This window comes from Dama dama, chromosome 5 (assembly GCF_033118175.1).
Source record: "Dama dama isolate Ldn47 chromosome 5, ASM3311817v1, whole genome shotgun sequence".
NCBI classification, from domain to species: Eukaryota; Metazoa; Chordata; class Mammalia; order Artiodactyla; family Cervidae; genus Dama; species Dama dama.
In genome coordinates, this window is record NC_083685.1 from 99,928,905 (window position 1) to 99,941,307 (window position 12,403).

The 12,403-nt window shown below is 55.6% G+C and overlaps 1 protein-coding gene across 3 annotated transcripts in view; it reads left to right on the forward strand.

Annotated features, from left to right (window-relative positions):
• The first annotated feature begins 840 nt into the window (after positions 1–840).
• SHISA6 (shisa family member 6) overlaps positions 841–12,403 on the forward strand; it is a 251,811-nt gene continuing 240,248 nt past the window's right edge. For all 3 annotated transcript variants that reach the window (XM_061141081.1, XM_061141082.1, XM_061141083.1), the window contains exon 1: positions 841–1,481. In XM_061141081.1, coding sequence (XP_060997064.1) covers positions 841–1,481 — 641 coding nt within the window. The remainder of the gene's footprint in view (positions 1,482–12,403) is intronic.

Here is a 12,403-nt window from a genome sequence, read left to right on the forward strand (position 1 = left end):
CGTCCCCTCCCCGCGCGGCGCTCCCGCGTGTGCGGGTGTGTGAGTGCGAGTCTCCCTCGCTCCTCTCGCACACGCTCCGGCACTAGTGCAGGCGGCCAGCCGGCGGCTCCGGCTCGCCCGCCCGCCCGCCGCGCCGCCGCCTCTGCAGTCGCAGCCGGGCATGGTGAGTGAGTGAGGTCGGGCCCCGCGCGCTCCCCCGCTCGCCGCCCGACCCCGGCCACGGCCCGCTCCGTCCCTGGGAGCCGGCGGGGGCGCGCGCGCGCGCGGGGCCGGCGGCCGGGGATCGGGCGGTCGGTGCGCCCCGGGGCCGCCGGGCCCCGTCTCGGGAGCGGGCTCCGCGCCCCTCCCGGCCCCAGCCTCGCTCCTCGAGGGCTGCGCGCTCCCTCCCCGCCCGCCGCCCGCCGCCCGCCTCCCGGTCTCCCCACCCCGTGACCGGCTCTCCGTCTTGTCCCGCAGGATCCGCCCGGACGGGACCACGCCGCCGCCGCCGCCGCCCGGAGCCGCGCTTCGGGTCCCGCCTGAGTCGAGCCGCGCGCGGGGCCGCCGCTGCCGCCGCCGGCGGGGGATGGGGCTGCCCGGGAGGCGCGCCGAGCCCGCGGGGGGAGCGCGGAGCCGGCGCGCAGCCTGAGCCCCGGCCGCCCGCGCTGGGCTGGTCCGTGCGTACCTCGCGCTGCCGCCGCCGCCGCCGCCCGCCCGCCCGCGCCCCGATGGCGCCATCGCCCAGGCGCCGCTGACCGCCCCGCGCCGCCCGCCCGGCCCGCGCGGCCCCCCTCGGAGCCCGGCCGGCCCGGGGAGCGGCCTGCCGCGGAAGCCTCCCGCGCCCTCCCGCCCGGCCCCGCCATGGCGCTGCGGCGCCTCCTGCTGCTGCTGCTGCCGCTGCTCTCGCTCCAGCCCTTGGACCTGCTGCCCGGAGCCTGGGGCGCCCGCGGCCGCGCCGCCAACCGGACCCTGAGCGCCGGCGCCGCGGCCGTCGGGGGCCGGCGGCCCGGGGGCGCCCTGGCCCGGGGCGGCCGCGAGCTGAACGGCACCGTCCGGGCGCCCGGCGGCCCGGAGGCGGGGAGCCGGCGGGGACAGCCAGCAGCGGCGGTGGCGGCGGCCAGCGCGGCCGTCACCTACGAGACGTGCTGGGGCTACTACGACGTGAGCGGCCAATACGACAAGGAGTTCGAGTGCAACAACAGCGAGAGCGGCTACCTGTACTGCTGCGGCACCTGCTACTACCGCTTCTGCTGCAAGAAGCGCCACGAGAAGCTGGATCAGCGCCAGTGCACCAACTACCAGAGCCCGGTGTGGGTGCAGACGCCCAGCACCAAGGTGGTGTCGCCGGGGCCCGAGAACAAGTACGACCCGGAGAAGGACAAGACCAACTTCACCGTCTACATCACCTGCGGGGTGATCGCCTTCGTCATCGTGGCCGGCGTCTTCGCCAAGGTCTCCTATGACAAGGCCCACCGCCCGCCGCGGGAGATGAACATCCACAGGTGAGCGCGGCCGCCCGGCGTTGGTAGGGGGGCCCGCCCGTCTCCCCAGCCTCCCTCCCGGCGGCTCACCCCTCTTCTCAGGCTTCCCTGTCCTCTTGGCATCTCACCCCCCGCCCTCCTCTGGCTGCCTCCACTCTCTTAAGTCAACTTCTCTCCCCTGCCTCTTTGACAGGCAATAAATCAGAGCCTTCGGCGCCCTCTGCTCCATTTCTTCAGAACCGGACACGCACGCTTTGGTTGGTAGGGGCATTTACAGGGCCAAATAGGTATTGGTGGAATGCCCGAGTTTGAGTGTAGCAATTGTGCACCTTCCCGTAATCCAGGGTGGGGTTCCAGCGTGCAGGTTTCATGGCAGGTGGGCACCTCGCTGTAGGTGCTTATTGCATTTGGTTTTCTGAATCAAGCCGGAGCAGTCATCTTGGATATAGGGAGCTGAACAGTGTTGGAACCATACTGAAAAGTGTGTGGACTGACTGTTCTCCGGTGTGTAGAGAGATGGGGGTGATAGAGAAAGGGAGCCTCCTGGGTAAGCAGGAATTCAAATCTGTCCATTCCTTCTTGACCAAGGGCAGATGGTTTCTCTTCATTGCATCCTGCCGGGTAGGATGCTTATCTGCCCTGCTGAGACTGGAGAACTTGTTCTTTTAAGCCCCGTGGGCAGAACTCAGAGTGAATGCTTCTTGCTATGTTCAACCTGGTGGGCATCTTTCACTGCTTACACCAGGGAGGCAGTGGAGGGCTGCCTCCTGCCAAAACTTATGCCAAGGGCTCAAGATATGGTTTTCCAGGCTTCCACCCTGACTGCCTCCCACCCTGCCACCCTAGCTTCCGGAGCGCCCCTTGGGAGGTCCAAGCTGAGGGAATGGAGAAACCAGTCTCTCTTTACAACTCAGGGAACCATGCACCCAGGGGATGCAAGCTCAGCTCTGATGAATGGCTGGACATGGTTCAGCAGAGTCTTTCAAGGAACGAACCCTGCTCTGGAACATGCCTCCGTTTCTGGCACAAAATGTGGGCACTGCCCTAGTCATGGAGACCACCCCTTAGACCAGCCCTCCTTCTGAGTTTGCCTGCAGGCTCCCACCCAGAGTCCTAGAGCTTCAGCTCATCTCTGCACTCGGCTTGTTATCCTTTTGGCCTGAAAACCTTCTTCCCTTACTGCTGAGGACATTAATCACCTGTACCTTGATGAAGAGAGAGAAAGGCAGATAGAAATTTCTGGGCATCTCTTCCCCCCCCCCCCCCACCCCGGATACTGAGGGTGTTGAGAAAAGATGATGCTCTGTGGCTGATTTTGAGTTAAAATCCACAAAGTATGGGTACTTTAATATTGACAAACTCGAGTGTTGGAACTGAGCTTCCGAAAGGAGATGGGTTTATCGTCATCGCTCATTAACCCTGAAGCACCGTTGCTCCATCCCACCCCCACCTTGTCTCTCAGGGAGTAAGTCAGTGGCTAGAGGGAAAATGATGGAGGAGTTGTGACAAATAGTTTGTGGTCAGTCCTGGCTCTTAAAAGCAGAGGATCGGGGGGTGGAGAGCAAAATAAGGGCAAGGCACTCTGTCCTTCGGGTTTCATCTGGCAAAGAATTCTCTCTCTTGGCTCCCCTTCCTGAAGCAGGTGTGCTGGGTTCTTATTCCTCTGCCTCTGCCTCCAGGTCCCCAGGGTTGTCCACCTTCTCTTTCTTTGACTGTTTTGGCCTCTCATCACCCCTTCCAGGCTGGCTGTGGTCTCCAGCTGGCTGATTCCCATGAAGCTTTCTTTGGGTTTCTCTCGTCCCCAGGCCGTTCTTGTCTGCACCCCATTGGGAAACCTGTCCCTTGCCTTTTCCTCTGCCTCTTACTGAGTTTATTCATTATCCTCTGGGAGGATGCAGGTGGCCTGAGGAGGCTGGCGCTGGCCTCTGTCCTGTGGGCTGTGACCTTGGAGGGAGACGTCCCTGTCACCTCACCACACTGAACCCCCAGCCCACCCCAAACTAGGGTGACTAGTGTGTGTATGGGTGTGCGGCTCAAGGCGATGCCGTGGGGGCCGTTTTCTCTCCGAGCTTGGGGGAGAGAGGTAGCCATCGGAAGGGTGATGAGTTTCGGCCCTCAGACCATTATGTAAATGTGGGCTGTTTCTCCCTCAAATTCACCTCCTGATTTTATTCAGTTCACAGCACCTCTTCCAGCAGCTGCAGGCTCGCCTGATCAGTGCTTGGGAAGCCGTCGTGTTGATGCTTCTTAGGTAGGGGACAGAGCCCGTCTCTGTGTTTAAGGGGGTGGGGGAGGGGACGGAGCACAAGCGAGCCATCTAGGACACTCCCCGAGTGACCTTGGGCAGATCAGAGAAACTTATTTTTCAGTTCTGGACCACCTAGGGACATCGCAGCCCACCCCGACCTCTCCCTCGCCAGGCGTGGCAGGGTGAGGTTGCACATTAGCAGGAGCTTCCCACTGACTCCCGGGTATGCCCGCGTGGTACCACCACACTCCCACTTTGCTTGGAGGTCGATGCTTGCTGTCCCAGGGAGTTTGGGGTGCAGATTGTCTTGTTGGGCAGGGGAGAAAGAGAGGGTGCTAGAGAAGGAGATAAATATTCACGCTGTAATGAGTCCTCCCTGGAGAAGGTGAGGGAGAAGGAACGTGTATCCTCAGAGGCCCACGGAGGAGGTGGAACGTGGGCTCTGTTCCGGACTCCTTGAAATAGTTCAGCAAAGGCATTTCCTTTCTGAGACGGCAAAGGTTATTTGACTTGTTCCAGCGTGTGAGCCTCTGTGAAGATGGTAGATGGGCAGACGGGCTGAGCGGGAGGGATGTTTGTGGGAGCGATAGAAGGGTCAAAAGAAGGATGTGCCTCAGGATGGGCCATCTGCCTCCTCGGGTGTCCGAGCTTGGCTGGCCCTCCGCCGGCCCTCTGCGCACCCCTCAGGGTGGGCCTCCCTCTCCCCTCTCCAGCCCCTGCAGGGAGGAACAGATTTAGTCTTTTCCAGAAGCGATTAGACCTTGCCGTCTGTGTGAGCCATCGCCCTGTGCCCCGCATCTGCAGGGAACCCACCAGCTCTCACACCGGAGCACGTGAGCACGGACTCTCAGCTGGACCCCAGGGCGGGGAGAGAGGTGGCCTTGGGGACCAGAGGCAGAGCCGGGCTCTGGTTCTGGAGAGCCCTGACATTGGGTGCCTGCCTTTCCCACCCGGGATCCCACTTCCCATCAGGATCTCAGCCTCATCTGGCCCTTCCTTTGCACCTGCCCAGGCTGAGACGCAAGCTGCCAGACCACGGGGCGTCCCCACCCGGAGCTCAGTGTTCGGAAGAGCTTTGGCAAGGCTTCCCTGGGGCTGTCTGTTCAGTGAGGGCCTGCCGAGGTCCCAGGGGCAGGGGCTCTGCCCAAAACATGGCTTCAGAGAAGGGCTCCCTGTTGACGTTCAGTTCTGAACCAGCCCGCTCACATTCCCACCCGTTCCTTCCTCCTCCTCACCCTGTGTTGATTCATTAGAGTCTTAGAGATGAGAATCATTCTGAGGGAGGAACAGTGTGCCTTTTTTTTTTTTAATGGCTAGTGAGGTCAGGAAGCTTTTAGGGTGCTGTAGGTGCAGTGGGTGAGGCCGGAGATGCCCGGGGTCCTCACTCTGCCTGCCCAGGGATGAAGGGTGGAGGAATTTAAGGTGCAGATGGGCGTGGAGAAGTGCTCAGGGCTGTGGGAAGAAAAACTTGAGCTGATGTCATTAGGGAGAAGGAAGCATATTCGTGACCCCAGGTAACCTAATCAAAATGGGCCTACATCTTGAGTTCTTCTGCTTATTTCTAGAAACATCAAGGGAACACTGTGTCCTACCTTTTCCTCCTACAGAAATTAATTACAAACCTGAAGAGCCCTGTTTTGTCCGCATAGGCCACGTAATTGCGGCAGTGGGACCACTCTGCCAACTGATTTAGTGAGTTCTCATCCCAGGTTCCTGGGCAATGAATTGTCAAATCACTTCAAACACTCCATGTTTTGAAGCACCATGGGCTCACTAGAATGAATTGATCTAAACCGAGAGTCAACTTGTATTTTGGGTTTTTTTTTTTAAACTTCAAATATAGCAGTTTGAGGGAAAGGAAAAAAATGCATCTTGCCTTGGACTGAAGGTCTTAGCCTTGCATGTTTTCCATTTTCTTGGAGTAAGAAAAAATGCAGAGAGTGAGAGAAGTGAAATTGTGGAAGAATTTAGGAAGACTTATGAGGGGAGAGGTTAGGGGAAGGATACCAGGAAGACAGAAAGGAGCAACAATAGGAAAGGGAGGAAGGTGACCAGGTGCTAGCATGGATTGCATTGCCCAGATCCCCAGCGCTTGGTTTCCTCCTGACCCTGCAGCCACGTGCATGTGTGTTCATTCAACAGATGAGCCCTGCCCACCAGCTATTGGCACAGAGCATTTCAAATCATAAAATGTAAGCCTGTTACCTTTGACCCATGAGGCTAAGCAGAGTTCATTCTTTAAAAAAAAAAAAATATATATATATATGTATATATATATCTCAATTCAGTTCAGTTGCTCAGTCATGTCTGACTCTTTGTGACCCCTTGGACTGCAGCATGCCAGTCTTGTATGCTGGATTTTAGTTGCAGCATGTGGGATCTAGTTCCCTGAGCAAGGATCAAACCTGGGCCCCCTGCATTGGGAGCTCAGAGTGTTAGCTACTGGACTGCCAGGGAAGCCCCTAAGCAGAGTTCCTTTTTGATGGAGTGGGTCAGCCATGCAAAAATCCTGGCGCTTGGGGAGTCCTCCCTGGAACGTTGTTTGCTGTCTTCCTGGGTGCTCCACCCCCACCTCAGCCCTGGAAGGCATGCATTTCTGTCCCCTTTCCTGCTCACACTCAGAGCACGTTCATTTGAAGAAACCTTCTGCTGTGGTCCTAAGAGTTGACCCACAGTTTCCAGCTGCTAGGACACAGGAGGAGAAAGAGCCCAGTGCATTGTCTTCAGCCTGTTTTAATGAGAGATCAGAGTGAGCATGCAGTCAATCTCAGATCAACTATGCAGGAAGCAGTGGTTTAGAGCTGAAAAAGTGAGCTGACCAAGAGACGATCCCAGACGGACAGGCCCTGGGGCCTGGGAGAGAAAGGAACGACTCAGAAAGAAGCTTCCTCTTCCCAACTCCTCTGCCTGTCTCTCCATGGCCTGAAGGGATGGTCACAAGGTCTTCGGTCTGGCTTCTTCCCTAGAATCAGTGAGAATCCCCACCGAGTGGTGGAAGGAACTCCCAGCCCCTGGCTGCTGGGTATCATCACTGGCCTTCTCTGCCACCCCCGTCCCTCCACTCAAAGTCCCGCAGAAGCTTATTTTTGAAATTAGGATGAATTCAAGTGCATTTTTGTCTTACATCCCTTGACAATATATATTTCATGGAGCCACAGAGTTATGGTTTGAATTTCCTAGTGTCAAGACCATCTCAGATGGGCGATGGGGACAGGGAACTTTAATGGACTTGATGAGGGCCTGGGTTGCGTTCATTTCTGTGCGCGTTCTCAGGCGCTCAGTCATGTCCCATTCTTTGTGACCCCATGGGCTGTAGGCCACCAGGCTTCTCTGTCCTTGGAATTCTCCAGACAAGAATACTGGAATGGGGGTTGCCATTTCCTTCTCCAGGGGATCTTCCCAATCCAGGGATCGAACTCGTGTCTTCAGTATCTCCTGCACTGGCAGGTGGCTTCTTTTACCCCTGAGCCCAAGTTTATGTTTGAAATACATTAAAAAATGTGTTCCCCCCCGCCCTTTTCTCTATCTTAGGAAACACCTATTTTTTATTTCTCCCCAGGTCACATTTATGACTCCACACTCCCAGCATCTTCCTTTTCAGTTGCTGCAGACAGGGACGAGGGCTTGGTGGGAAGCTTTATCAGTGACCTCTCAGAAGGTCTCAGTTCTTTGGCCTTGAGCAGGCTTATTTTCCACCTATTCAGGGCACATTGCTAACCTCATCTATGTATATACATTTAAATTTCTGGAAGTAAAACCAAAATGCTCTGAGAAGTCAGAGTAGAACTTTCTTTTATTTTGTCATCCATGGGCACAGAACCATAGAATTTTTATTGCAGTCTAGTCATTTAACTTAGCTCTGTAATTTTGTAAGCCAAGCAGCTGGAGCCCAGGGAGGCCAGATGACAATGCCAAGGGTCCCCAGGGAGGGAATGAACAATCTTGAACTAGAAGCCATGGTGCTGGTGTCCTGGGCCACCAGGTCAAGCCTCGTCTTCTCACCCGGTGGGAAATCTCTCCTATTTTACTTTATGTACATGTGTCTTAGTCATCACCAGATAACTTTCAGATATTTAGAGATGTGAGTGACAGCCTTCTCCCTCCTCCTACTTCCCTATATTTTTATTCAGCCCTTTTCTCATTCATTTTTTCCGTCCACTAAAATGACTTGCGTTTACTTCCTTGGTCCCTGGCAGTTTCTCCGAATTCCTTTATAAAGGGCAGTACCCTGCTCTGAGGTTATTATTATGATCCTTTAATAATAGCTGAGTAATGCAGACCATTTGAAGAAGGAAAATACAGCACAAGCCACAGAGTTGTGAACGAGAGCAGTGAGTTGTGGATAAAACTGTGGGCAGAAACTTGTAATTAAACACACGGGCTGTGAATGCCTTCTGTCTCTCCCAGCGATGGGTGGGAATGCTGGAACCCACCAGGTAGATGCACGTTTCAGTTTTTGCCAGAGACCAGAGCGCCCCTGATATCTCAGTTGGTAAAGAATACCCCTGCAATGCAGGAGACCCCAGTTTGATTCCTGGGTCAGAATGTTCTGCTGGAGAAGGGATAGGCTACCCACTCCAGTATTCTTGGGCTTCCCTTGTGGTTCAGCTGGTAAAGAATCAGCCTGCAGTGCGGGAGACCCGGGTTCGATCGCTGGGTTGGGAAGATCCCCTGGAGAAGGGAATAGCAACCCACTCCAGTATTCTGGCCTGGAGAATTCTATGGACTGAATAGCCCATAGAGTCGCACAGAGTCAGACACGACTGATTGACTTTCACTTTCAGAGTGCCCCCAGACATCCCTTGGCCCCCAAAGTGGGTGATTTCAGGTCTGTCCTCCAGGATGGCTCCTGCATGTAAGACAGCTCTATGACTCACGGAAGCACCTTCACTGGCGCCCATCTTGCTTTTTCTCAGCTCTGGGCCGAGATATTGCAGGGCCAGGGTGTATACAAATTGAGGGGACCAGAGAAGCTTTGAGGAGGATGACTGATGAAGCTGGAAACTTGGGTTCCATCATTCTCTTGAAATTCACCTCTGTGGCTTGCAGTTTGGGGCTTTCACCCGCAACATGCCCAAGTCCTCCTGGGAAGGAAGCAGGATGTACCTGTCCTTGTGTGTCATCCTTCTCGGTGGTCACCTTGGGAAACCACCTGCTGATTCTCCCCAAGAAATTTTTGTCACGGTTCCTCTCTTGGAAGTGCTTTCAGAGCCCATGTGTGTTGTTTTGACTTTTCATCATGCTAGCATATTTTTATCCTCCTAGGGTAGATGGTTATAAGCTTCGATGTCACGGGGCTGAGGCTGATGAATGAAAGAGGTGTTCAGCTGGTTACTGATCAGAAGGGAGGGAGACCTGCTTGCCCGGAGGCCGAGTCAACTGCCTCCAAAGGCAGGGGCCCAGAGGAGGTATCCTGGTGCTGAATGCATTCGAGTCCTCTGCTCGTGATGACCGCTCGGAAGGGGCCCCTCCCTACATGGAAGGGTGATTACTGCCCTTAAGAAAAACAGCTTCGTGCTCTCCCAGTGTGTCTTGGCAGACAGCAGAGGAGCTGGGAGAGGGGTAAAGAAGGGGTTTGGTGTGCAAAAAAGGGCTCAAATAACCCCCCAGAAAAGATTAAATATGGTCCCACATTTCTGCATGAGATAGTAGACAGGTAGCCCAACTTTCCTAGTTTGATTCTGAGGGTAGAGGGACCCAGTTTCTTTGGGATGCATGCGGCCAAGCGTGAGGGTCAGAGCCGGGTGTCTGCCATGCCCTGCCTCCCCTCCCCTCCATCAGAACGCCAGCACCTCTGCAGTCTGGCGCGCAGATGAGGTCACCGCTTGGGCTACACAGCCACTGATGAAGCAGAAGTGTTTGCAAGCACAGAAAGATGGGGTTTCCGGTGAGCATTGCTGGGAGAGGCCTCGTGTGCTAACTGTGCCTCCCCAGACTCCCAAAAGTACATTCATTCCACGGGGTTGATCACAGAAATGGAGCCAGGATGGGGCAGGCTGAGTTTCAGGGCAGGTGACAAGGAGCCATCAGGTGTAGCAGTTGTGGCCAAGTCCTGTTCCTCTTTGGTGCTGGTGAGGCAGTAGGCTGCGCTGCTGTGCCTTCTTCTCAGGAGCCAGTGGGTGCTGAGGGGCTGGGGCAAAGCCTTTGCTCCCACCAGCCCCTCACGGCCACTCTGGAGCACTCTGGGAGAGGTCAGTTCTGCTCTGCCGCTGGCCGTCCCCCTCCCTCTGCTCAGGCATCCGGAAGTGGAGAACTGTGTCTCCCTGGAGCTTCTGATGCCCGACCCCATCACCTGTCACTCCAGAAAGCCAATGTTTAGGACCTGAGAGCTCAGTTAGGTGAGAACTCAAGGTCACGTGGATGAAGCAGGAGTTGTGGGGGATGGGGAAATACTCAGAAGAGCACCCCTCCTCCAGGACTTCCTTCTGTACCTGGCACCCTGTGTGAGCTCATTGCATCCTTCTACCACCCTGAGTCTGGAGCCGTTTTGCAGATGACAGAATCAACTCAGAGAGGCTTAGTAACTTGCCCAAGATCACACAGCTAGTCCATTGCTGGCCACTGTCTCCTTTGCGGGCCAGCAGGGCACCTGGCTCTCACCTTCCTGAACGTAAACGAGTCAGTGATGCTTAGACTGCTTGAGAAAGCAAAGAAATCATCCCCCGTTGTTGTTATTCAGTCACTCAGCTGTGTCCGATTCTTTGTGACTCCATGGACAGCAGCACGCCAGGCTCCCCTGTCCTTCACTATCTCTGAATTTGCTCAAACTCATGTCCATTGAGTTGATAATGCCATCCAACCATCTCATCCTCTGTCGCCCCCTTCTCTTCCTGCCTTCAATCTTTCCCAGCATCAGGGTCTTGTCCCCTGACATGTGTCATTTCTGTAAGGGACCGGAGGATGAGTGACCTAAGGACCAGGGTACCTCGATTCTGGGCTGGTGGCCCCATTTGCATTGCCTGCAGGCATAAGGCGCCCAAGGCAGTGAAAAGGGCTTCTTTTCGAGAATCGTTCGAGCTTATAATCTTCTTTTCGAGATTTTACTGGTGGAGGATTGTGAAGACAATACCAAGAAAAGGTAAAAAGTAAAAACACACAAAAACACACTGGTTTTAATTGGAGGAAAAAAAAAAAAAAGACCGTAAAACAACTTCCCCCTTAAACCTTTGCAATATTGAAAGGACTCCCCCAGAGCAATTCTGCAGGAGTCGTGGCTCCTGAGAGTAATGGGGCACTAGAGAAAAGAAGCGATTTGAGGGGTGAGAGGATGGACCTCGCGCCATTCCCAGTTTTAATTACAAAGACGTACGGCTCACAAACAGCTCCATTTATCACAGCTCCCCACTCTGCCCCATTTATAACATCGAGCACAGAGCTCGCCAGACCCAGAATCCCGGCCAGCTCACCCTGCCTCCCCGCTCTACTTCTCTGAGCCCTGCGTTCTCATTCCTCAGTCTTCACCGGAGTTTCTCTGCTTTTCCAGGCCTCAAGCCCTCTGTCCCGAAAAGCCCATGAAAAGGAAAGAGCCCTGGGGTTTGCTCTCTAGCTTCAGCCGTCTTGACCGCTGGTGGTGGTCCTGCTCACGGTCACAGCTATGGTGGCGGTCCCTGGCAGAGCTCACATTCCCAGGTCTGCAGCTTAGGTCCTTGACCCTCCGATCAAGGCAGGTGTGGGAGCGTGGAGGTTTCTGGGCACTGTTTGCAGCCCCCACCCTGGTCAGAGGGGCAGGAGAACCCTGGACCCTCCTGCCCTGGTCCCACCTCGGGACCCATGGAAGCTGAGTTCCAGCCAGGCTCTGGGTAGCCACGAGCTTGGCCCCGTTCCCCAGCGTTTGGGAGGGGAGTCACAGCTTTCTGCAGGCTTCACAAACACTCTCATTCTTCCTTGCTTTTTTGGCATTTGGTCTCGTGTACTGTTCCCATTAGCTCCAACATTAAAGTCTCATTACTTAGGACATCTGTCCTCTGGACAGAGTTGCTGTTCCCTCAGCCAAATGTCCTCTTCTGGGAAGGAGAATTCCCACCCAGACAGTCAACACTTCCCTCTTCCTTCCATCCTGCTGCTCCAGCGAGGAAGGATTTGAACCCTGGGAGTAGGTGCCAGAGTGAGAAGGAGGGGAATATGTCCAGAACCCACCCACCCCGGACTCTGAGGTCCTGGGGTACAGACCCCTGGGATCTGGGGCAGGGAGGGGGCCGACCCCCATAATAGCAAAGAAGATGTCTCCAGGAGAGCTTTGCTCCCTCAGTCCTCTGATCAGCCTCAGATCCTCTCGGTAAGAACTCTGGCCTCGGTCACCCCCATGTCTGGGCAACTGAAGGTGGCCCTATGTTAACCCACCTCCTGAAGTGACCGGGCAGGAAGCCCAGCCCACGTGCTGAAGCTGCTCCAGAACTTTTGGAAGAATCTGGACTCCAGCCTCCCTCTTGGACCTTCTCTGCCTTTTTATTGTATCCTGAGAAATCTGCCTGAACATTCCCAGGAATGCTGTCCCGTCGGCTCGGAAGGCTTTTCAGGCTGTGGGAACTCACTCAGCTCTTCTGTCCTCAGAGCCTCAACAGCCAGCTTCTTACCCACCTCTGTGCCAGCGCCCCTCCGCCACCCCCAGCATCTGCGACGAGAACCCGGCTTTCAGCAGAGGATCTGCCGCTTGTCCCTCTGTCTTTTAAGTCACATCATTAAAATGTTGCTTCTT